Raw genomic sequence first — 26,953 nt, 5'->3', positions numbered from 1 at the left:
ACCTGAATAACTGAATCTCATATAGTGATGGATACACTGGGATAACTGAATCCCATGTAGTGATAGATACTCTGGGAAAATGGAATCCCATGTAGTGATAGATACTCTGGGATAACTGAATCTCATATAGTGATAGATACTCTGGTATAACTGAATCTCATATAGTGATAGATACTCTGGGAAAATGGAATCCCATGTAGTGATAGATACTCTGGTATAACTGAATCTCATATAGTGATAGATACTCTGGTATAACTGAATCTCATATAGTGATAGATACACTGGGATAACTGAATCTGATATAGTGATAGATACTCTGGGATAACTGAATCTGATATAGTGACAAACACACTGGGATAACTGAATCTCATACAGTGATAGATACTCTGGGATAACTGAATCTGATATAGTGATAGATACTCTGGGATAACTGAATCTGATATAGTGACAAACACACTGGGATAACTGAATCTCATACAGTGATAGATACTCTGGGATAACTGAATCTCATATAGTGATAGATACTCTGGGATAACTGAATCCCATATAGTGATAGATACTCTGGTATAACTGAATCTCATATAGTGATAGATACTCTGGGATAACTGAATCTCATATAGTGATAGATACTCTGGGATAACTGAATCTCATATAGTGATAGATACTCTGGGATAACTGAATCTCATATAGTGATAGATACTCTGGGATAACTGAATCTCATATAGTGATAGATACTCTGGGATAACTGAATCTGATATAGTGATAGATACTCTGGGATAACTGAATCTGATATAGTGACAAACACACTGGGATAACTGAATTTCATATATTGATAGACACAATGGGATAACTGAATCTCATATAGTGATAGATACTCTGGGATAACTGAATCTCATATAGTGATAGATACTCTGGGATAACTGAATCTCATATAGTGATAGATACTCTGGGATAACTGAATCTGATATAGTGATAGATACTCTGGGATAACTGAATCTGATATAGTGACAAACACACTGGGATAACTGAATCTCATACAGTGATAGATACTCTGGGATAACTGAATCTCATATAGTGATAGATACTCTGGGATAACTGAATCCCATATAGTGATAGATACTCTGGTATAACTGAATCTCATATAGTGATAGATACTCTGGGATAACTGAATCTCATATAGTGATAGATACTCTGGGATAACTGAATCTCATATAGTGATAGATACTCTGGGATAACTGAATCTCATATAGTGATAGATACTCTGGGATAACTGAATCTCATATAGTGATAGATACTCTGGGATAACTGAATCTCATATAGTGATAGATACTCTGGGATAACTGAATCTGATATAGTGATAGATACTCTGGGATAACTGAATCTGATATAGTGACAAACACACTGGGATAACTGAATCTCATACAGTGATAGATACACTGGGATAACTGAATCTCATATAGTGATAGATACTCTGGGATAACTGAATCTCATATAGTGATAGATACTCTGGGAAAATGGAATCCCATATATTGATAGATACTCTGGGAAAATGGAATCCCATATAGTGATAGATACTCTGGTATAACTGAATTTCATATATTGATAGACACAATGGGATAACTGAATCTCATATAGTGATAGATACTCTGGGATAACTGAATCTCATATAGTGATAGATACTCTGGGATAACTGAATCTCATATAGTGACAAACACACTGGGATAACTGAATCTCATACAGTGATAGATACACTGGGATAACTGAATCTCATACAGTGATAGATACTCTGGGATAACTGAATCTCATATAGTGATAGATACACTGGGATAACTGAATCTCATATAGTGATAGATACTCTGGAATAACTGAATTTGATATAGAGATAGACAAAATGGGATAACTGAATTTGATATAGTGATATACACACTGGGATGAAATGAATCTCATATAGTAATAGTGTATAATTGGGTACCTGGTCATGGCTGGCCTGTATGGAGCTCCCAATGCCGTGGAACGTCATCTGAACGGGTGAGAGAGTGAGATACGTCACAAACTCTGTGTCCGTCTGTCTGTCCGTATACTGCACCTGAAACACAGAATAACAGCCAGAGACAAGTGAGCGATTATAATAAGTGTGCAGTTTGAATGTAAGCAAAGTGGCTCTTCTACTACTACTTCTTTTTCTTCTTCTTCTTCTTCTTCTTATTATTATTATTATAAGAAAAAGAGGGTATGTCTATTAAAATACACACCCTACAGCTAACCTTGCTAAGAGTGTAGATCCAGTGACTTTTTGGTTTCATCCTAAATGTTCTAAGGCACACTTCCTTCACTGCTCTGATAGTGTGTGTTAGTATTACCAGGGTGTGTAGGGGAAATCCAGCCCAGTTTCGACTCTTAAGGTCTTTTAAGGACACGAGAATATGTCCAACTGTACTCAACACCAGGAGGAGTGTGTGTGTGTGTGTGTGTGTGTGTGTGTGTGTGTGTGTGTATAAAGTATCCAGTCTCACCACAGGCACTTTTTGATCATTTCATGCCTGACCTAAATACACCTCAGACAGAGAGAGAGAAAGGGAGATGGATAGATAGATACACAAAGTGTATCTACACACACTCTCTAAGTAAGTAATAGAAGATTGAATGCTGAAGAGGCCACAGACATGCAAGACGTTGTTAGAGATCTTACACAAACTATGCTCAAAGTAGCAAGTCAGAAAACACAGTGATGGTGCCACAAAGCTAGCTAATATCAGCGCTAGTAACCTGTCGCGACAGTAGGCAATTTAGCCGCTTAGCAAAGCAGCAATTCAGAACACCAGCCACTGATGTTAAAAATCTAGAAATGCATTCTGTGCATTTATTTACATATGTGGCTTATTAACTGCAACAGGTTTGAGACGGAGTTTACATGCTGGTTTTGTCTGTTACCTGCTACAAGCCCATCCCCCTTTGTTTAATAGAGCATGATGGGTCTCTTGCTCGCTTTGTTAGTTTAGCAAATCTAGTCCATTTTTACTATACTACGTAAAAACGTACTAATATAGTCCGTTTTTTACCATACTACATTTGCTACTATTTTTCAGAGCGAATGAACTAAACAGTCCAGAATAGTCAACAATCTGAGACACAACCCGCTCTTCTTTTCCTTCACACCATAGCTATGGCAGCTGGCACATGTCAGAAACTCAAAATCGCGTCCGGCGCTGTGTTTGCTGATGAATACCCGCTGCTCGGTTCGGCGAAGGTGAGACAGGAGGAACGTTTGATGTGGAGAACAGAGAGAGCACTGAGCCGAGTGCGACGGTTTTGATGTGGGTTTCACACACGAAAGTGGAGGAAAGACACAAAAAAATGAGGGACGAGAGAAAGAACAAACTGTCACTCAGGGTCCAAATATTATAAACACACATTGAGCAACAGGCTGCACCTTCACTAGAGAGGGAACTGATCCGACTCACACACACTCACATCAAATACACACACTGTCCCATTCACACAGCGCCTGTTAGTGTACACACTATCATTCAATTAATAACTGCTAGAGTATTGTTTACACTGCCCGAGAGACAGACAGACAGAGTGAGAGAAAGTGCCTAAACATAGAGAGGGTGGCAGGAAGAGAGACGGAAAAAGGGATAGTTTGGAAGAGATACAAGAAGAGAGACAAAGACAAACACACAGAGAGAGAGAGAGAGAGAGAGAGAGAGAGAGAGAGAGAAGAGGATAAACATGACAGATGCTTATTGTCAAGCTTGATCAAGCTTCGTGCTTTGTCAGAACAGTCTGGAACAAACTTCTGAATGTCTGGAACGTTCCTGGTTTTTCCATCAAAGGGGGAGTGGGTTAGTGAGTACAACTTATTAATACACAGTAGTAGAGACATGTTTTGTTGTTATCTGTTCAACCCACTTTGACAGAGACGGTGCTATTCCCGTTTATACGCAGAAGACAAAATCCTGTCATCTCAGCAGTGTTCAGTGTTCAGTACAGCCACTCTGTCATGGAGGGACAACCAAGGAAGCTGTCCAGGACCGGGCCATTAATAGTCCACTGATATGAAGGATAGGTCTAAAATACATCTATTTGATAAAACTATGATGGTCAAAAATGTAGCCCTAGTCATCATTTGCTCGTGAACTCTTCAGATAAGTTAATATTTCCCCTAAAAATTGTAAAATGGTTTGTTCTTCTGTGTTTTTGTGGTGAGAGACTGCATATGTACACAGTCTCTGGCTATTAGTTTACATTTTACAGTTTGTGTGTTTCCTTGTTGGGTCTTCTTAAATGGTTTGCACCTTGATATCTTGCTGTCTCATAACATCCTATAAGACAGCACTTCAATATCCTTCGTAATACCTGTAAGAAAACAGTATGAGTTGGCCTCGAAGGCAGCAAACGTCATCACGTCACCAGGTTATTGACATCTGGCCAATGTCGCCACTTTTCTTAATCCAGTAGCTTGTAGGTAAACACTACATGGGCTGTGCTCGAAAGAATCTTTAGGATAAAACTAGCTTCTAACTGGCCAATCCTAAAGCATTTTAGAGCTAAAAACAGGCCTTAAACCTCTAATTCAGCAAGACTGAATCATGAGCAATCCTCAGTGGATGCTGCCTGTGATTAACTGCAAGTTCTAGTGATTTGCTATAATTAATGACAACAGGTTTTTAAAAGGTATCACATTTATTGCTGGAGTATTTCAATGATTGAGCCGTAAGGGAAGAAACCTTACATACGAAATACAGCTTACACAGCTCTCTGCTTCTCAGCTACATGAAACTTGCAGTTATGCAGTAAAGATGTAAAGGTATTCCTGATTCCTGAACACATAAATTAAAAGCAATATAACAATATAACTATGGGACTTACATGCCAAATACAGTTTTTTAACTATTCTCGCAGTAGACTGGTGTTCCATTCTGCCAGCGGAATGGAAATTGACTTATTGGACATTTTCAATCAGTTTAAACAAATGAATTATTCTACCAACGCAAGTTTAGTTTAGTCAGGTCACTGTTGGGTTTCTGTTTGTAGAGTATCATGACTCTGTGTTTAGCTGCCGGTGAGCAGGGCGATGGAAAGGAGGAGTGTGAGCCCCCTGCTGGGCAAACAATTCACACCTCTCCACAATAACATTGGTACAGAGATAAAACAGACAGATAAAACAGACAAACTAAAGCTTTTTTGACAGTAAAACACCATATACAACTGCCACAATAAAATTATATAATATTTAAACCTAGTAGGCTAGGGACAAAAAAAGAAATACTTACGAAATATTTCTGAGTGTCTACATTCATATGAGCCATTAACCACTACTATGGCGTGTGACATCTCAAATAAATTCAATCCTGAACACGGGCACCCCAAAACAGGCAGAAGGTCCATTTTTGGCTTCTGGTAAAAAGAGTTAACCTGGAAAGCCATGCATAAACTAATGATATAATTCTGTTACATAGGGACTATGTAAATTTAATACTTTATATAAATGTACAAATCTTGTCATTAATAAGCAACACATATAGATTATGCTGACAATTTGACAAAAATATTTTTGACATTTGGCTGATTGTTTTTCTAAAAGAAATCAGCAACAGTTCCACTTTCATTTAAAATTTTTTTTTAAACTGTTTAAAGACCGTGCATTGGGATTTCGTTTATACGGTTACCGCACAATCACTGTCAATATCTGTGACTATGTTTAAGAACAAATTCTTAGCGAGGATCTTTAAGTGCCACTTAGGAGAGCTCTTTCTGTTCATCCTGATGCTCTACTTCTGCATTTATGACTCACCTTCTGCTGCTATGGATGGCCCCACATGGATTTCCTAAAGATCTGCACTTCCCAAAAACAGTTTATTCCAAAGTCTTACCCTTGCTGCAGTGTATAATCTCATCTCGATACTGTAGATTTGTACTTAAGAACTATCTAAGATGGTCCTTTGCCCCGTCACAATATTCTCATACGGGAGAGACTATCAACACAGGACAGGTTCCTTTTGAGTCTGGTTCCTCTCAAGGTTTCTCAACTATTTTTGGATTTTTTTTGTGACAATGTATTATTAAAAGCACTACACAAATAAACGTGAATTGAACAGAATTGAATATGGCCCTAGATGTTTAAAGTCTAGAGTGAAAGACTAAAAGTGGACATTGTTAGCACTATGGCACAGTGGTGTAGCTGATGATGTCAGATGATGTGAAGTGATGATGTAATGGTGTGTGTGAGCGTATCGTATCCTTGCAGGCCTGCTCTGAGCGACTGCGAGCGAGCCAGTAATGAGTGTGTGCGAACAGGTGGTGTTTCTGATCACTGAGCTCCAACGCTGTGCTGCTAACGCTGAGATTAAACTCACACAATGAGCACATTGAGGCGCAGACTCGCTACGCTGAGCGGCCAATCATCAGTCAGTGCTCGGCCATTAGCACACCGCGATACGGTTACAGAGGAAGCAGGTGCACACAGATAGGCTGTCCCATTAAAGAAATAGGAAAGAATTAATAAATAAATACACGTGCACATACACATGCTCGGAATTTGTCATTTTTTAATCACTGATTAGAGCACTTTAGCACAAATCAGCATTTATCACTTCCTGCAAAGCGAAATGGACATCATTCCTCATCATTAAACACCTGTACACTAAATACTAGACATTGCAAAGCAAATTTAAAACTACTTCTAAATCAAATAAAATAAAATCAGCAAGTACATACATATAACACATTCCCTGCAACAATCTTAACTATCTCACTGTATGCCCGGGATGCTAGCTGTCAAGCTGACGGTCAGTTTGTCAGTGTTGCAGCAGTTCTAGTGGCAAAAACAAGGATTCTAACAGAAGATCTGTGTTTTTGGCTGGACTTTTTTGAAACACAACACCAGTGCTGAACTTTCGATGTAACGTACACTAACATATACAGTACTGTGCAAAAGTCTTAGGCACCATATTTTTTAGTACAAACTTTGTTATAGATTTGTATTTTATGACTTCTACATTATTGATTCAGTACAAAAACACTGTAAATTTCCAAACATTAGTTTTCCAGCACAAAATTAAATGCTCCAGAAAAGTGTTTGTATGTCAGTAAAGAAAGCAACATATTACATAAGAGACACTTTTCAGACAAAAAAGCATAATGAAGGCTGCTGGGTTTTGCTGCAAAAATAAGAAGCAAGTGTGACAAAGTCTCCAGAAGAACTGTGGCTGCTTCTGCACGATGCTCAGTAAAACTTACAGCTCATTTCCTTATAAAACTGCACTAATTGTACCTGAGACTACTATCTTTTTTTTTTTAAAGCGAAGGATCGTCACAGCAAATATTGACTTTGTTTCATTTATTACTGTTTACTGCTCTTTATAATATATTTTTAATGTAGAAGCATTTAGTTTCATTATTTTTGAAGGCATCTTTGCTCTACAGCATTTCTTTGCATGTGACTAAGACTTCTGCACAGTACTGTCTGTTCTTCAGCCACTTGAAGACGTCTAGGCAAACATGTTGGTTTAAGAAAGAAGCTGAGGCTACTCTCTGTTGTCAGTTCACACTGAGAGCTATATGACGCAGCATTAAAATCTTTAAGGGCAACTCACGGCAAGCCTCAGCTCAATACGTTTGGTGTCTATGAGCTCCAGTACCTCTGCTGCGTAATTCTGACATTTTCCACCTAAAATGGCAGCCTGATTTTTGCACCTGAGGTCACACAGATAACGCTAATCTCAAAAGGCAGTCCTGTTACAAAATCCCAAACTAAGCTCTATATTCAGTTTGTTTTCCGTATGCAGAAGTAAAAAGTGAGGTCATTTATTATGCTGAATACTTAGGCTACTTAGGGCTACTTTATCAAAGAGCAAAGGTCTGTGCTATCTTTACGTTTATTATATCTGTGTGTCTATCCATTTATTGACGTGACTGTATTGAACATGGCAAACGCTTTGGAAATATAATACCATGTGCCTGTAGGTTTTAGTATACTGTCAGAAACTGTAAAGATTTGTCAATCCAAATCCAATCCCAGACTCTGAATGCTCCATTTTACATGCATATGGTAACTTAAATGTTTGGTTGTCTGTGTTGACAGGCTAGGAGTAGTGTTTAGCGACAGTATTACCATAACGACGACACATTGTTGTCTCACATTGTAGTGAGTAGCTTACTGAGCTAGTGTTCGATCGATTCGCTCGTGTTTGAACAGGTATTACACGATGCAAGTCTCAATAATAGATGCTCCAATGTATTCATTAAACCCGAAGCATTGACGTCTGACGTCATCCTAATGGATGTCCATCTTACAAAAATGTGTAGCATGAACGTTGTTTCATCACAGAACGTCTTTTTTGTTGTTGTTGCTATATATAGTAATGCCATTCAGTAGTCCACCTTGTTTAATCAGAAACAAATTACACTGAGATTGACATCTGTGAACACTAATGTGTATTAGCGTGGACGTACTTGTATGTAATGCGTGTCTATGTATCTGCTCTGTCTACACTGTATAACTGCTTTAGCAATAAAGCAAAGTCCGAGTCGAGAGCTTCACCTGCTGCTCTGCCCTACACACAGACACTACAAAAGACCCTTTATGATGTCCACCTGATGCTCTGCACACTGCGTTCCCACAGAGATACCCTTCATTTACACACACACGCACCAACACACACACACTCCAACCCACCCTTGCTGGTATTATGGAGGGAAAGTGAGGTAAAGTCCGTCTAGATCAAAATATCAAGTCCAGTGCATGAATATTAAAGTTGCTATACCAATTTAAAATTAAAATTTGTTCCAGACGTTCATTTGAGTTTTACGATGAAAATCACATCTCTGTGTATTTACTAAATTGCCATAGGATGCCTTTCAAATCACCAACTCCGCCCACCAACCATTACTATTCATAAGCCTATGTAATATTCATAAACCTACCTGCTCATTAACATTCCCATTCATTAGTAGTTGAATCAATTATGGTGAGAGTACAGGTAGAAAAAAAACAATTTTCAATCTTTTTTTGGGTAAATTGCATCTATAACATGTCTTCTCTTAAACTATAGTAATAAAATGACCAAAACTCAACAGAAAATTTCATTTAACAAGTAAATTTCATGATTTCTTATATATTCATTTTCATCCCATTATCTGAAACCCAACAACTTTGCAGAAGGCTTAAGCCCCGCCCACTTGGCACAATCACATTGTGTCATCATGATATATATCCCTGAAAAGTCAAATTTCATTATAAACCTTATAAACCACATTAACTAAAGCTGTTTACATACAGTGTGCATACAGTGTGGTTTAGTGTGTTTACATTGAACCACTTTGTATGTTTACACTGTATGTTTATATATTCAGAACAAAAATCTCACTTTCTAGCTGACCAGCATTCATGAAATGTTTCATGTTCACTCTTATCGGTAATTAGAAAGATATTATTAGAAGAAATTTCCCAAAATGTTGATAACTTTTGGATTTACTTCAGATTATATGCGGAAAAATGACCCATGGTGTTTTCTTGGTCAAACAAATGATTTTCCAACAAAAAAAAAAAGGATTTTTCTCGTAAGAGTGTCTTTGCAGTGAAATGAACATTTTAATCCTAACACCATCCAGAGACTGTTGTTTTTTTTTGGCTTTATTAAGTATACGAATTTATATATAATTAACTAGACACAGCCTCATTTGCATAAATAAAGGTACATTTTTGGAAATTTCAGATACATAAAACACTAGCAAGAATATGAGCAATCAACTGGTGAAAATTGATAGTGATATTATTTTAAAAATTGCAAAGTCAAAATGTCTTAAATATTGGAAAATGTATTATTCTTTTAAGCCTAGATTTAGACATTTTTACTAATTTCACACTCAAAATTGTCTTGTTCTATTGCTAGATATTTGTGTTAACATATTTTTTTATATATATCTAGAAAGTTCCAGTACTCAATTCTTGTAGATATGGGTTGCTGCATGTGCCACAGTATTTCTGTAAATCAAACAAAGTCAAATTGATTCATTCGAACAAACTGAATCATTGAATTGAGTGACTCAGTGTGAATCAGTGAATTAAGTGACTCAGCTATTATCGCCACCCAAAACAAATGTTCCTTCTTATCCATAATATCAACTTCTTACATAAGATGTGTGTTAAGCACTGGTGTTAAACAAACACAACTCACTATGCATGACACACACACACATACACACACACACACACACACACACACACACACACACAGGTGTTTCCAGTCATCTACCACACTTCCTTTAAATAGCAAGCGGCCAAAGGCATAACTGTAATGCAATTTAATCCTAAATATTTTAAGGAAGTACATTTCGGATATATTTTCAATGCAATCTGATAGATGACAGATGTGAATTTATTTTGTGAATATACAGAATTAAAATCTATTATTTCTGTCATATCTACATTTTTTTCCTTTTTTTTTTTTTATATTTTATTATCGTGATATACCACCTCATCAGTGTAATGTATACCGCCTCAGCCCTAATGAGGCTTCATCAATGGCTACATTATGACTGGAAACTGAATGAACACATGGTTTGGTTCATGAAAGTAAAGTTTGCTGGAAATAATGAACTTAGAGAATGGAGAAAGGGAGAAAGAGAGAAAGTATGAAAGCATGTGTTATAAATTACAACACTCACTCCATTATTTCTGCCCTATTTCCACCAGATACAGGCAGAGCCAAGGGGGAAATAATAGCACACATGAATAGACACACACTGTATACACACACACACACACAGAGAAAGAGAGAGAGAGAGAGACAGAGGGAGGAGAGAGAGAGAGAGAGAGAGAAGGACAGAGAGTGGCTGAAATTCCAAAACAATGAAAAAAAAAAACGTGATGTGAATAATTTTTTCAGTCAATTCACTGTACTTCCTGTGCTGATATTTAATTTATGATATCTAAAATAATTTATTAATTTGTCTGAATGTTGCTAATTACACATGAAAAGAGTTCTTCTGTGCTCATTTGTGATGGAGTTTGTCATTTCGTCCTCATGTGTGCACGTTTCACACCCTGCACGTTTCCATACTAAGACGTTTGTCCCTAAACGTCCACTTAAACGTGAAAGTAAACATCTCCATTCACATTTACGTTACATGTCATCCGAATGAAATTATGTGGAAGTCCTGTAAGAGTGTAACACCTAGCTGATGCTAGCCGAATATTCAACCGGCTCAATCGTCTAAACAAGAATCTTCCTAGAACAAAATGTAATAACAAACAGATCAATAAATGTGTTGATATTTATCAAAGAAAAACGTATAATGCTGACGTTTCCTGTAAAGTGATGTTTATTTAAAACGGATTGAATGAGACTACAGTGTCAGCGCTTTGATACAGCTGTACGTTTTCCACCATGAAGGTATTCAGGATAGAGACTTTGCACTTTAGATTTTCATCATAAACTGACAAGATGCATTTTTTGGTTTTTTGTTTTTTTTTTTGTCTTTTTTTTTTTTTTTTTTTTTTTAATCAGAGAGGTGAGACAATGAGTGGAAATAACATTAAATGTAACCTTAAATAGTTAAAAAGCATGATGCATGATTCATTAATTAATAAAACATTGTAATCATTAGTAAATTGCTGTGGTATAAGAGGACTAAAATACATTAGGACATGCTGTTTTAGGAAAATAATCCACTTCAAGTTGATAACGTATCACCCCACTGTGGCATGGATTATTTTCCTATAACAACATGCACCATCGTGTTTTATTTCTTACATAAATAAGGACATTTAGTACAGAAAAACAGATGAATTTATGTCCTGTATAATTTTGCTTTGAAATACGAGTAGGAAGTCCTCCGCTGATGACCCTCCCCACCCTCAACCAAGAAATTTCACAAGTTTTGCCCTTGAGCTGAGTTTGTACTGAGGAAAACCACACCATGAGTTTTATAATACAGAGTGTTTCTGTTATTATCACCGGAGACCAAGAAGATAAAAATGTCTTCTTAGTAAATGAAAATATCTTGAATATAGTCTTCATGAGTAGTATTTCTTATTATAAGATTACAATAAACCAAATAAAAGCTCATTAAACCTATTTCTGGACATTATTACTCATTTCAAGCTTGTAGTTTTCTTATTCTACTGGCAGATAATTTTGCTTCTTTTTAGAAATAAATGCTTAAAATGAGTAAAATTATTTGCCAGTAGAAACAGACTACTTCAGGCTTTAAAAGAGTACAAATGGCTTCAAATATGTTTAATAATCTTATATTTGGTTTCCTGTACTCTTATAATAGGAAATACTAGATAGATTTGACTACATTCAAGGTATTTCCACTTGATGAGATGTCATTTTTTGTAGTGTAGCCTGAGCCTGATTTAAACAAACAACAAAAAAATCAATCAATCTAAAAACAAATAAATATAATAATAAATAATTAAAAAAAAAACATAATACTCAACACAGGTCTTCTTCCTGAGCAGCGTGATGAACTCTGCTGAACTAGTGATGAATGATTTAGCAATGAATCATTTTTTATGTGTGACTCTTAAGGGCCTCTTAAGGGCAAATTAACTAATTAATTAAGAATAATTAACTGTTATCATTACTCAAAGAGAAGTTTATTATCAACCATAATATCTTCTATAGATGTGCGTTGTAGTGTACAGTGTTTCTGTGCACCACTAAACAGTGAATCAAACACAGTGAAACTGAATCGGTTGAATGAACTGAATCATTTAAAGTGACTCATTCAGACTGTCACTAGCTTTAACTCAAACCTGCTGCTCTCACAGTGTTTATGTCTCAAGTTTCAGGCCCAATTTAAAAAAACAAAACACTTCCACAAAGGCACATCATGCGTGTTTAGATCAAGTGTTTTTACTGGGCGGTATTAAAAACACCTGGTGTTAAACAAACTCGGTTCGCTATGGGTGACACACACGCACACACACGCACCCACACAAGTGTTTCTAGTCATCCACCAGATTTCCTTTTAATAGAGAAAGGGAAAGACCCAAACCGCAATCACACACACACACACACACACACAAACAGTGATGAGGTCAGTACAGGTGGTTATCTTTTGCCAGGAAGTGAAAGATAGATTTCATTTTTTTTCCATTATTTATAGAAATAATCTACATGTGACAGCTTACTCTGATGTTAATAAACACCAGAGACAACTAGATTTGCATTTGTAAAAGGCAGCCGGTAAGGAAGGAGAGAAGGAAAAACAAGAAGAAAAAAAGATATGTAAAATAAGCAGAAAGAAAAGAAGGCAAAACACTGAGGAAAGAAAAAGAGAAAGTAAGGTAAAGCAGTGAGTGATGGAGAGAAGGGAGGGGGGCTTTCAGTGTGCACCTGTGCCTTGTGTGTGTGTGTGTGTGTGTGTGTGTGTGTGTGTGTGTGTTTAAAGCAGAGCTAATGATTGGTCAGCCGTGAAGCCCAGTGTGACATCAGCAGGTGACATTACGTCAAAATTCAAACTGACTACATGATTCTTTATTTCTCCTTGAAGAAGAAAGACCTTTGAGGACTACCACGCTAAGCACTTTAAGTGACCGTCTACGTCCCAAACTGCACACAAACCTGTTTAGACACAAGGTCTAAACTATGAGTGAGCGGCTACGATCCAAACCTATGTGAGCCACTGTGTCCCAATCCATACACTATAATACTATAATACACCCATCCCTCCTCTGTACCGCTTATCCTACACAGGGTCTCAGGGAGCCTATCCCAGGGGACTCGGGGCACAAGGCGGGGGACACGCTGGACGGGGTGCCAACCCAACGCAGGGCACAGTCGCACACACTACAGGCAATTTGGAAACGCCAATCAGCCTACAATGCATGTCTTTGAACTGGGGGAGGAAACCAGAGTACCCGGAGGAAATCCCCGAAGCACGGGGAGAACATGCAAAATCCACGCACACAGGGCGGATGCGGAAATCGAACCCCCAACCCCGGAGGCGCAAGGCAACATAGCTAACCACTAAGTCACCGTGCCCCGATAATACTATATACTAAGTATAATACTATAATACTAGTAAGATTGGCTACATCCCAAAGCCCACAGTTTTGTACCAGAATGCTGACATCTACATGATTGGTTAAGTCCCATATAATACCACAGCATCTCTAAACAGTACTCCAAATCTTACAAACAGTATGCCACCTATGTGACTGAACCTCCTTGATTGGTTATGTCTCAAACCATAAAATATCACGACGAAGAGTATGTATTAATTGCAAGGTGATCGGCTACATCCCAAACCACACACTAACATCCTGTCTATGTGACTCTCTGCTACATCCCAAATGACTATACTAAACACTAACTAGTGTACACACTGATAAGATCGGCTGCATATGTCATCAGCTATTTCCCAAACTGTCCTTGCACACTATGGTACTGTGGTACCGTACACCACCTGTGTGGCTAGTTCTCCATACCTGGAAGCCCTGAATGTGAGCGAGGTACTCGAGCTGCTGCGATGGCTGAACGGAGCTGCAAGGGATCGTGGGTGTTTTTGGCGTTTTGCTCAGCAGCTCCCGTGCGATGGCGGCTGTCTTTGAGGCGCTGTTGTTGTAAAACGGTGCCTGGCTCACTTCTTTCGGGTTCATATAGGTCACAGAGGTCACGGGGGTCATAGGGGTGACGGAGGGGGTAGTGCCACCTTTATTCCTGCTGGCCTCCATCTCCTGGTACACATCCGGAGAGAGGTGGAGGATTCCTTTCTGCGCTGCAGGACGAGGAAAGAGAACAGGCATGGAAATCAATAAGTAGTGTACATGGATGCAGTCCATGAAGTTATTTTGGTAGTTTTGTCTTATTTTCACAGTGCACTGGCTAATTTAAAACCCCAATGAGCATATTTGTCAATAATTTGCACTTCCTAAAAACAGTTTATGCTCACGTCTCTTCCTTGGTTCAGTGAGTAATTTTCCCTGAATGCTGTAAATTTGTACCCAAGAACTGCTGCTGCAATCAGAAAGACTCATCTCATCCCTGAAATCTTATTCACAATATACACACACACTGAACATCCTTTCAACAAACTTTTACCGTTTGCCTTTACAGTATAGAAGAGTAATAATTTATAATCCAACCATCCGTTCATCCAGAAGAGCATGAGTTCCTGTATGAGTCTGGCTCCTCTCAAGGTTTCTACCTCATGTTGTCTCAGGGAGTTTTTCCTTGCCACTGTTGCATTTCGCTCGCTAATTAGAGATCTAAAGCTACGTCTGGGATTTCTGTAAAGCTTTGGGGTGAAAATCTCTATTGTTTAAAGTGCTACAGAAATAAAAACAAATGAATGGAATTAATCTCAGTGCCACCAACATGTGCTGAGCAGGAAAAATATTTGCACTGCTTTGTATTTTTAAAAGTGCAAGGTTCTGTTTTTTTAAATTGGGTGTCAAATTAAAGTGGTGCAATACAGCTGGCCTCGGCAGACCAGAAACTGGCATTTCTCAATATGCAGGCATGTCCAGATCATGTGAACTTTTCCCAAATGTTGCACGCGATTTGCTAAAATTCGCACTAGTTACTGTGCCGCTGTGGGAAGGGGTGCGTTAAAGACGCCATTAAATCACGGGTGTAGATGCTGTGGTCTGCCAGTGATGCATTTCTGCAACTCATTAAATATAAAAATATGAGCTTGGAGTCCCACTTGCGCTTTTTTTAAAGTAATAACCAGTGATGAATTTAGTCTCTCTTATGAAACATAACACAATAACATGCACTCAACAACAATATTAAAAGTGAAGTGTGAGCCAGGATGACCTCATCAGTGACATTAAAACAGCACTTAAAGGTTCAATAAAGTCGATAAATTACCCACTTTTTTTTTTTACCCCCAATGTCTTTACTCAGAGTCTAAAATAAAACCTAAGCAACAGATTTTTTTCTTCACTAACTTTATTTGATAGTTCTGCACTATTTATGATGTAAAATACATTATTTTATATGCTAAGGAATCTCCTGTTAGATATGCTGTGCACTACATGTTGTGTAAATGCTCTTCATTCCTGCCTTATTTACTGTCCTTATATAAGACGTAGGAAGCTACATCGCAGATAACTATCTACTATAAAGTTTGTGCACTAAATAGAGTGGAAAAGCTTTTCATTTCAAACCTCATTTATATAGCAGGCAGCAGTTTGGGAAATGCGGCTCCCTACAGTGAAAGTGCCTCCAAACATATAAAGTGTGTACTTACAGTAGTAGCACATTTTCAGTAGTATATTCACACTAGTGAACTCCTTCAGATGTAGTAGACTTTTAATGAAGTAGAAAATCTGACACTTTTTGCATTTGGTGGTTTAATGTAGCAAAGGGGGAGGAGCCATCAGAGACTGGTGTGGTTCAAAATAGCACATGCACCAAGCGAGAACCCAAATAAGGAGCGAAAAGTTTACTTTTCAGGGTTTAAAACTGGTGGGTAATTCTGTGAAGGTGGCCATGATTAATGACATGAGGCATCACTCCATTTCCATTTAGTGCAAAATAGGGATGCATAGATACCCTGCTCATTTACTCAGATTGGTAAAAAAAAAAAAAAAAAAAATGCTCCAATACCAACACAATGTACCATGTGATAAATGATGACTTAAACCAAGTGCATGTTGTCGTGCTAATGAACGGACGACACAAAATGACTTGACATATTTTATGATTAATGAAACAATAATAAAACAAATCAGACTACAAACTGTGCTGTGTGAAAATATCAAAACAGGACCACTTTCCTGCAATATCAGCAACCTGATAAAACATTTTAAACAAAAAACTCAAGCATGAGGAGTTCATTGCAGTCCAACACTGCAGCAAGTGCTGGCTGGCGAGGGAAAAAAAACATCCACGATCAAAGCTAGGTGAGCGAAAATAACAGCCAGCTCTTTTGAAAATAAAATTGTACTTTATTTAGAGCTTTTCAGAAGCACTTTTCAACTCACGGACATTATTTTTCAAGTCAAGTGGCTTTATTGTCATTTCAACCATCTACAGCTAGTACAGTACACAGCAAAAATTACAGGAGACGACACAGAACTAAACACGACTACACAGACCTACACAGGACTACAGGAAATGCACGTGTGCAACTGTGTGCAAACGGTGCAAGACAGTATAATAATTACTAAAACAGGACAATATGCACAGTAAAGATCAGTGCAGTGCCAACCAGTACACAGTTCTAGTGTGGAATAAAGTGCAATAAGACATTACAGTGTAATAATAATAGTAATAATAATAATAATAATAATAATAATAATAATAATAATAAATGCTGTGAATGTAAACACAACATACTAGATAGCAGCAAAAATGCAAATGGTCAATACAGTATTTTGTTTACAGTATTTTAGCAGCACTTTAAGAAAAAATTGCAAAGGGAGTGGAATGGTGTTTGGTTGAGGACGAGTGTGTGTGTGTGTGTGTGTGTGGGTTGGTGTCAGTTAGGGTATTGAGGAGTCTGATGGCTTTGGGGGAAGAAACTATACAGAATGAGCCTAGTAGCTGAAGAGCACGAACACACACGTGTACGCTTTTCATGGCCGCTATGTAAACCATGGAAACATAAACAAAGTAAAATAAAATGTTCTGTAACACCACTGATTGATTAATACTGCAGCTTACTCATTTGAGTATCAGTATCAGTACCAAAACGGGTACTCATACTCATACTCAGTCTGAAAACAAAGGTTTTGTTGCATTCCTACTGCAAAAGGTTTGACTCAAGACACAAATATCCAAGTACTAGATGATCAAAGACATAAATCTAGTGCATGATTGGTGCAGAACCTGTTCTCTCGCTCCTTTTCTCTCTGTGAATGTAAACAGAGATACTGTATGAAGTGTAAGGACTGTGTAGAAAGGCAATGCTGAACACTGATGTCTTTTATAAACCGGATTAGTCTTGGATAGTTTATCACACCGCACTGTTTGGACATTTTAAGTCCTCCTGACTTTAACGATGTGTGTCTCATATCTGAGCATTAAACGCTCCTGGAGTTATAAACCCGAGAAGACAGAATGCACGCAAATCACATTCTGAGGGTTAACTAGTGGAAAAGAAACACACACACACACACACACACATGTCTGCTCTGGATCATATCAGACCTAAAGAACTGTAAATTACAGTCATTACTGTGACAGTGAAAGCTCTGTGGAAGGGAAAGTTTACAGAGCGAGTGCACACTGATAGTGTCCTACAGCAGCACTGAGATAAGAGCGAGCCAGAAAAACGTCTCCGCTCCAGCACAAAAATGCACTTCTACCCAACGAGGGCCCACGAGCAGAGACAAGGGCTCCGTCCCAAACCACATACTGCCATACTAAGGGCCATGTTAAATTAGCATGCAGTTTGAGACACAGCCATATTTTTTTTCTCCCCGTTTTTTGGGTCATATAATGGAGACAAATTCTCCATCCTAAAAAGTGTTGTACTAAACTCTATGGTAATTTAGCAGACAGTTAGAGTCAGAAATATTGACACCTGCTTTATAACAATAGGCGATTTGTTTGCCTTATTTTTAAAAAATTCTTATACATTATTTTTTATATATATTTTTTTAAGCAAAGATTCTGAATCATTATGCGTAATCATTTTCGTCTATTCTGTTAAAAGGTTTCAATAATTCTGCACTAGGTGGCTGATGACATGACAAATATCCAGCATCGTTTACACTCCTGAGATAAAGACTATCACATTTGAAAGGTTGCCTAAGAACAGCTGTCTTATAAGGGTCCTTGTTTTAGACAAACGTGACGGAGCCTCAGAGAATGCCATCCCACAATTCTGTTCACTAGACGACGGTGAAGATCAAAGTGTTTAAAAAAAAAAAAAAAAAAGAACAGACATTCGATTGAACAACAAGTATACAGATAAGACTTAGCTATCTCATAGCCAATGGGCCCTGTCCTGAACTGTACACTAGTGCACTAAATAGTATGGCAAAAAAGGCAAAATAGTACACTACTTCTGTCACTAAAAGTGTCTCTCTGAAACCTGATCATGAAAGTTTTACGTGTTGGTAATGGTGAAATCCTTTCTGACAGCCTTAGTCTTAGTGTCAGAATGTGTGTGTGTGTGTGTGTGTGTGTGTGTGTGTGTGTGTGCGTGTGTGTGTGTAATCCTGAGTGACAGGAAAACAAGAGCTGCCCCCTGAGTGTGTGTGAATAGGGATAGTCTGCAGGCCATGCCCTCCAGTCAGATAGATTGAACACGCAGCATCACTTACACACACACACACACACACACACACAGAGAAAAACACTTACTGTTAGTGCTGGCTTCGGGGAAAGTGGCTCTTTGTCCATTCCAGCTTTTGTTGTCCATGTGTGGCTGATGAGCAAGGGGATGACCACCACACACACACACACACACACACACACACACACACACACACAGAAGAAGAGTGAGTGAGATGGGAAAAGCACTTTTCAAGCATTTCACACAGGTTAATCTTCACTAGGAAGGGAGGAAGGGAATTGAGACATCACAGCTAAATCCTACACAGTCGAGTATAAAACACACACACACACACACACACACACACACACATAATTTGTAGGGCCAACTGGACTGAAGGTAAGGGACAACAGTTCTAGAATCTAAACTCCTGGACTCTAGACTCCAGAGTGAGAAGTTTCGAGGCTTAACTATGATTCTAGACTAAGTTCTCCACTCCTCGCTGTAAACATAGACTACAGTTACGGTGTTCTTGACTCCCTAACAGTGATTCTAGACCCCTCGCTGTAAACGTAGGCTACGGTTACGGTGTTCTTGACTCCCTAACAGTGATTCTAGACCCCTCGCTGTAAACGTAGGCTACGGTTACGGTGTTCTTGACTCCCTAACAGTGATTCTAGACCCCTCGCTGTAAACGTAGGCTACGGTTACGGTGTTCTTGACTCCCTAACAGTGATTCTAGACCCCTCGCTGCAACGGTTCTAGAATTCACAGTGCAGAGATCCTACTGCAATTGTAGATGGCACAGTGCATTGTGCACTCCTGTGTGTTAAGCTTCTAGACTCTTCAGCATGAAGGTTCTAGACTCCTCATTGTGAAGGATTCGAGGATTCTCAGTGCACAGGCTTGACTCCACCTAACACGTAGACTCCTGGCTGTGAGGGTTCAAGACTCCAATGTTGATGTCCTGCACTCTTCAATGTCAAGGTTCTAGACTCCTTAACTGCGACTGTAGACCAGATTCTAGACTCCTGCAGTTCGAGTGAAAATGGGATGTCATAGCGAGTGTGTGTTTTAGTCTCTCCAATCTCCCAAACTGCGCACTGCCACACTAAACAGTAAGCCAAAATAGTGCACTCTCTGAAGTACACACTCATTTAGAAATTGACTCACTGACACACAAGCTACGTGTTTAGCTGCCATAACAAAGCTAACCACTGACTGCGGCTGCGTCCCAAACTGCACTAAAGTCTGTACTAAGGTGTACATCAAAATCTGACAAACAGGCCTGTGGTGGCAGTATTCTTACATACTACTGAGTTTGCTAGTATTCTTGTTTGGGATGTATCCTGTGAAATACAGTACAGAGTGTGTGCTCCAGTCCCTCCACTACTCTGTGTGTGTGTGTGTGTGTGTGTGTGTGTGTGTGTGGGGTTATGTCATCCTGTTGCTGATCATCAGAACGGAACAGGAGTTGACGGAAACGCACAGCCATTAACATCTGGATGGAAACATTGTGTGTGTGTATGTGTGTGTGTACTGACCTTCTCCTGTGTGTTCTGAATAGGCGTGGAGGCTTTGTATCCCAGATGGAGCAGCATCGCCTCTGCAGCTGCACGTTTAGCGACTTTTTTATTTGACCCTGTTCCTGAGGTCACTTCATCACCCACCTTCACCTGTTCTCACATACACACACACACACGCACGCACGCACACACACGCACACACACGCACACACATGCACACACACTTTAAAATTATTAAAGAGCGAGCCTAAAGTGTCGAACCAGCTACAAGAACAAGTCATGATCACTGTCTTCTCAAAGCAAAAAAACTATTTTAAAAACACACTCTATGTATTTAACCTATTTTAGGAAGAAATGAACTCATAAACTCATACAGCACTATGAATTGTGTTACTGAATCAGTTTTCCTGCACTTGGCCTGTTTCCACAAACTTTGCGCTTGCATATCTCCTCTAGTGCTTTTGGAGAGATTTCATCTTTGTGTAAATATTGTAAATATGCGTTGTGGTCTGGGAAAACCTGTCGGATGTGTCTGCAGCTAAATTCTGTTAAACAGGCAAAAAATAACAAAAAAATCAGGTTTTGACCAAAAGCAGGTCACTTTTGATACCTCAGAAAACATTAATATATTTACTAAAGAAGTAGAAATGTAGAGTGTCATGTAAGAAACCATTTTAATAAACAAATAAATAAAAAAAGAATCAGTCTGCCTTTTAATTGTGATTGTACTCACTTAATGAATGTCATGCTTTGATCAAGTTGGTTACAAGCTATAGCGAAATGAACATTAATATAATGAATTCTAATCATCTATAAAAAGCATTTAGCCCTTTATGAAAAATGAAATGAAGAATTAGGATTATTAAAAAGTTGTATAAATATAGATATTATTTTATGGTCATATTTATTATTTATACATACACTCGCCATCCACTTTATTAGGAACACCTGTACATTCATGCAGTTATCTAATCAGCCAATCATGTGGCAGCAGCAAAATGCCCCAAAGTCCTGCAGATACAGGTCAAGAGCTTCAGTTAATGCTCACATCAAACATCAGAATGAAGAAAAAGTGTGATCTTTGTGACTTTGATTGTGGTATGTTTATTGGTACCAGATGGGCTGGTTCTGGTTCCTGGGATTTTCACACACCATAGTCTCTAGAGTTTACACAGAATGGTGGGAAAAACAAAAAACATCCTGTGTGCGGAGAGTCTGTAAGCTGAAACACCTTGTTGACGTGAGAGATCAGAGGAGAAGGACCAGACTGGTCCAAGCTGTCAGGAAGTCTATAGTAACTCAAAAAAACACTCTTAAAAAAAAAAACCTTGGTCTTTTTCCAGTCCTTCAACCGCCCAGTTTGGGTGAGCCTGTGCCCATGATGGCCTCAGATTCCTGTTCTTGGCTGAGAGGAGTGGAATCTGCTGTGGTCTTCTGCTGTTGTAGCCCATCCACCTCAAGGTTTGATGGTTTGTGCATGCTGAGATGCTTTTCTGCTCACCACGGTTGTACAGCGTGATTACATGAGTTACTTTATCCTTCCTGGCAGCTTGAACCAATCTGGCCATTCTCCTCTGACCTCTCTCATCAACAAGGTGCTTCGACCCACAGAACTGTCGCTCACTCGATGTTTTTTTGTTTTTCACACCATTCTGTGTAAATCTCCAGAGAGATTCCCAGCAGAACTGCAGTTTATGAAATTCTCATACTAGCCATTCTGGTGCTAACATCTATGCCATGGTTAAAGTCACAGAGATCATACTTCTTCTTCATTCTAATGTTTGATGTGAACATTTCCTGAAGCTCTTGACCTGTATCTGCATGATTCCTTGCATTGCGCTGCTGCCACATGATTGGCTGATTAGATAACTGCATGAATGTGCAGGAGTACAGTAAAGTGGATGGTGAGTATATTTACTTTATTTAGAGAATCTTGAATATAGAGAAAGACATCATATATTTTTACACTGTGAGATCACAAAATTATAAGATAAAATAAAAATAAAATTATTTAGCCTCTGGTGTTTTGAAGCCTACGTTTTTTTCTAATGTCAAGATTGAATTTGTTCTTATAATTTGTTCTCAAGTATTTATTTGCTAGAAAGAAAAGATAATAATCTGCCAGTAGAATATGTCAATTTAATAAATGTCTAGAAGCTGACTTAATTATCATACATTTTGTTTATGCTAATATCATAACTAGAAATATTAAACTGTCTTTATTGAGCATATGTTCACACTGTGTTTTATCACATTTCTTTTTTTTTATTCAACATTGCTAGATGTTTACTATAACACGTCTGGTATCATAGAACCATTTAAAATTTTTGGTTTTCTGTATAAATTTTGTGATATCTGATACTACAAATACGATGATTAGTTGTGGCTCTGAGAAAGTTCTGTAAATTCCTCTCAACCATCCATGTCTCAACAAAGCAGTAAAAACTGTTGACTCCTGGAAATCCCTCTCGTCACACATCCTGGATTTTATACAGCACAGGAACAGAAATATAAATATAAATATAATATAATCCTCTAAGGCATGTGACCTTTTTTATTTTTATTTCCTTCAATTTCCTCACAATTTCCCTTGATTGTAGCTCCCTTGTTGTGATCAAATAAAAACCATAGATTTAAAAAAAAAAAAAAAAAAAAAAAAGTCTAGCATAGACTTTCTTTTTTTAAGAGTGTAAGACATCTGGAAATAATTTTCACTATGTTAAGTATATTGCACTCAATGTGAGACCTTAAACCGTATTAAACGATTCTGAACATTAACAGACTAGACATTAATATATGCCATTTTGCCATCCTGAATATCTTGAGTTACATTTGCACATCCAAATTTTCTTCTCAGGCATGTTCCATAGTCTCAGTGGAGTGGTTTCGTTATACAGGTAGAGTTTTTTTAACCCAGAAACAATAGAAAACCACCCTGTAGTGAAATAAGCAAAAGTAAATCAAATAAACCCAGACGTCTAATAAAACAAAGTGAAGGGCCTACAGAGGGAATGAAACACAACCAGAAACATAAACAGGACATATCGCTGCCAAAATCAAAACAGTTCATGAACGATACCGCAGTTAAAAACAGAGGAATATTTCACTTGTCATTTCTCAGTGGAATGTTGCTTTAAATAAATGTTTTTAACTATTTTAAACAAAACTGAATAAAAGCCAAAAACAGTGGAAAATTGAAATATGGCTCTCATGGCTGATCAGATATGAGCTCCATTTTGAAATGACTATGCTCTATTATTAAAAAAAAAAAAAAAAACAGCATAAGCGTAATAATATAACTATTTTTTTCATAATACACTGCATTACTGTTGTTATATCATCCCACTCCTAACTATTATCATTATTATCACTATTATTATTGATGATCGTTTTTGTGTGTGTGTGTGTGTGTGTGTGCGCGTGACACAGAGAGAGTAGTACCTGCATGATGAACTCTCGGCGGCGTGGCAGGCCTCTCTCAGACAGCAGTGTGTACTCGGGCTCTTTCTCTCGTTTAGCCTGCTGGATCTGTGCGAGTCGGCTGATGGGGTTCATGCCCTGACCGTACTCCGGCCCCGCCTGTGAGGAGATCACACACACACACACACACACACACACACACAGCACCAGTGTGAGTCTGTCTGTAGGTCAGAACGTTTCCTCACCATCGTGGTCATGGATAATACTAACACCATCAAATCCTACAAAGTGAACTACCCAAGTGTCAAGTCCTGATTAGCTGGTAGAGGAAAGTGAGTTCATTTCAGTCTGTCAATCAGTCTGTCGGTCATTGTGTGTCTGGCTGGCTGTCAGCATGTCTGACTAGCTGTCTGTCAGCGTGTGTGTCAGTCTGTCTACCAGTTGGTCTGTCTGTCAATGTTTCTGTAAATGTGTCTGTCTACTAGCTGATCTGTCTGTCTGTCTGTCTGTCTGGCAGTCATTTGCCTGTCTGTCTGTCAGTGTCCTTCTATCTGGTAGTCACTGTCTGTCTGTCTTGTTGTCTGTCAGTGTGTCATCGAGTCTGTCCACCAGTTGATCCATCTGTCAGTGTGTCTCTCAGTGTGTCTGTCTGTCTGTCTGTCTGTATGTCTGTCCGTCAGCCGGTCTGTGTGCTTGTCTGTCTGGCAGTGTGTTTGTTGGTCTGTCCGTCAATCTATCTACCAAATGATCTGTCAATCAGTGTGTGTCATGTCAGTGTATCTGTCTGTCAATATGACTACCTGTCAGTTGATCTGTCTGTCTACCAGTTAATCTGTCTGTCTGCCTGAAAGTCAATGTGTCTGCCTGTCTGTCTGCCAGTGTGCCTGTCTATCAGCCAGTCATTCTGTCTCTCTGTCTAGCAGCCGATCTGCCTATCTCTCAGTCAGTGTATCTGTCAGTGTGTCTAACTGTTTGTCAGTGTATCAGTCTGTCTGTCTGTCTGTCACTGTGGCCTCTTTCTTCTTGTCAAACCATCAATCTAACTAACAGATGGCTTCATCTGTCTGTTGTTGTGTTGGTCGATCGGACTGTCTGCCTGTCTGTCTGCCTGACCGGGCATCAATCGCTCAGTATGGCTTTCAGTGCACCTTTCTGTCAATCTGTCATTCTACATACCATTTATATTAAATATATTAGGTTATGTATCTATCTGTCTGTCAGTATGTTGGTCAGTCTGTCTTACACTCTGTCTGTCGATGTACAGCATAATAGGTGATGTGCCTCTCCCTGTATGTCTACTTGTCTATAATATTTGATATGATGTTATGAGGTATTATGCATCTGTCTGTGTCTAGCTTGCCATAACAGTGATATAGTATTATACTACACTACGTATACTATAGCGATACACTTTTGGGTGCAGTGCACGTCTGCAGTACCCTTACTAGGCAGCCTACCTTGAGTATGGTCTTGGGCCGTTTCTTATAGTGCACTTTGGGCTTCTCCACTACAGGGATGAAGGGAAGCTTCTTCAGCTCCTGCAGGATGGAGAAAGCTGCACGCTTCTTCGACAGCTTCTTGCTGTTGCCCTCACCCTCGGCGGAGAACTCGCCCACCGTCACGCGGGTCAGGAAGCTCTTCATGTGGGGTGGGCCGCTCTCCTTCAGCACCTGGGGACGGAGGAGGATAGGGAAGCCGGTGAGACGTGGAGCAGGTCATGGCTGTAACGTATATATTAAACATTCAGAACATCAGAGTTACCCAGAATGCAGCTGGACATGCTGCTTACTAAATCATGTGTTTCAACATTCAGATTCATTTCCAGTGTCTCTGCTTGGGCAGCAAAGCAGGTGAGCTCAGTGTTAAGGAGGGGGATTAGATTACACACACACACACACACACACACACACACACACACACACACACACACACACACAGGACCTGGCTCTCTCTAGGTTTAGTGAAAGTTATCCCCCTCCTGAGACTCCTTTTCACATCCTATCCTCATACACATAAGCACTCTGGCATTTTCTCTCTCTCTCTCTCTCTCTCTCTCTCACACACACACACACACACACACACACAAGGACAAAATGCGTAAAAGTGTGTGCATGTGTGCGGATTTAACTGAGAACATAGAAACCAAGTTATTCCTATGTCTATCTATCTGATGTCCATCTCTCTAACCATCCATCCACCCATGTGTCTGTCTAACCATCCATCCACATCTCTATTTATTCATCCTCCATCTATCCACCCGTGTGTCCATCCATGTGTCTATCCATCTATCTGTCTGACTACTCATCAATCCACGTCTCTATCCATGTGTCCATCCATCCATCCACCTGTGTCTGTCTGTCCATCCATCCATCTGTGTGTTGATCCATCCAATCTGTCCATCCATGTGCCTTTCTAGTTGTGCATCTTTCTATTTGTCTATCTGTGCACCTTTCTATCTGTCTATCTGTGCATCTTTCTGTCTGTCTATCTGTGTGTCAGTCTGTCAGACTGTGTCACTCATTAAAGTTGAATAAAATTTTGAAAAAATGAAACCCATCTAAGTGAATTTTGATATTTATCTGAGCAGTTGGAAGGGAAACACACACACACACACGGAGTTCCTCACACACTTGACAGAATTTATGATCCAATATTTACACGACTTTCATGTGGAGGGATTTGGTCATCACACTCCCATGTTACGGAAGAGTTCTGTATTTCTGCGGTGGCTCTGAAGCTGCCCTGTTCACTCCAGGCCGATATTACACTTTCATATTTATCACGGTTTATGATATCATAATAACTGACTCCATGTT

At 39.0% G+C, this 26,953-nt stretch overlaps 1 protein-coding gene across 1 annotated transcript in view; it reads right to left on the bottom strand.

The window, feature by feature from the left end:
• stau2 (staufen double-stranded RNA binding protein 2) overlaps window positions 1-26,953 on the bottom strand; it is a 90,565-nt gene that overhangs the window by 27,797 nt on the left and 35,815 nt on the right. The window contains exons 8-13 of the mRNA XM_026938099.3: window positions 25,595-25,807; window positions 24,159-24,296; window positions 20,736-20,867; window positions 19,281-19,344; window positions 14,447-14,736; window positions 1,973-2,086 (exon numbers count right to left, since the gene is read on the bottom strand). Of these exons, the coding sequence (XP_026793900.2) occupies window positions 1,973-2,086; window positions 14,447-14,736; window positions 19,281-19,344; window positions 20,736-20,867; window positions 24,159-24,296; window positions 25,595-25,807 (951 nt within the window). The remainder of the gene's footprint in view (window positions 1-1,972; window positions 2,087-14,446; window positions 14,737-19,280; window positions 19,345-20,735; window positions 20,868-24,158; window positions 24,297-25,594; window positions 25,808-26,953) is intronic.

This window comes from Pangasianodon hypophthalmus, chromosome 22 (assembly GCF_027358585.1).
Source record: "Pangasianodon hypophthalmus isolate fPanHyp1 chromosome 22, fPanHyp1.pri, whole genome shotgun sequence".
NCBI classification, from domain to species: Eukaryota; Metazoa; Chordata; class Actinopteri; order Siluriformes; family Pangasiidae; genus Pangasianodon; species Pangasianodon hypophthalmus.
Note: the sequence above shows the minus strand (reverse complement) of the source record. Positions and strands in the feature narration are given on the sequence as shown.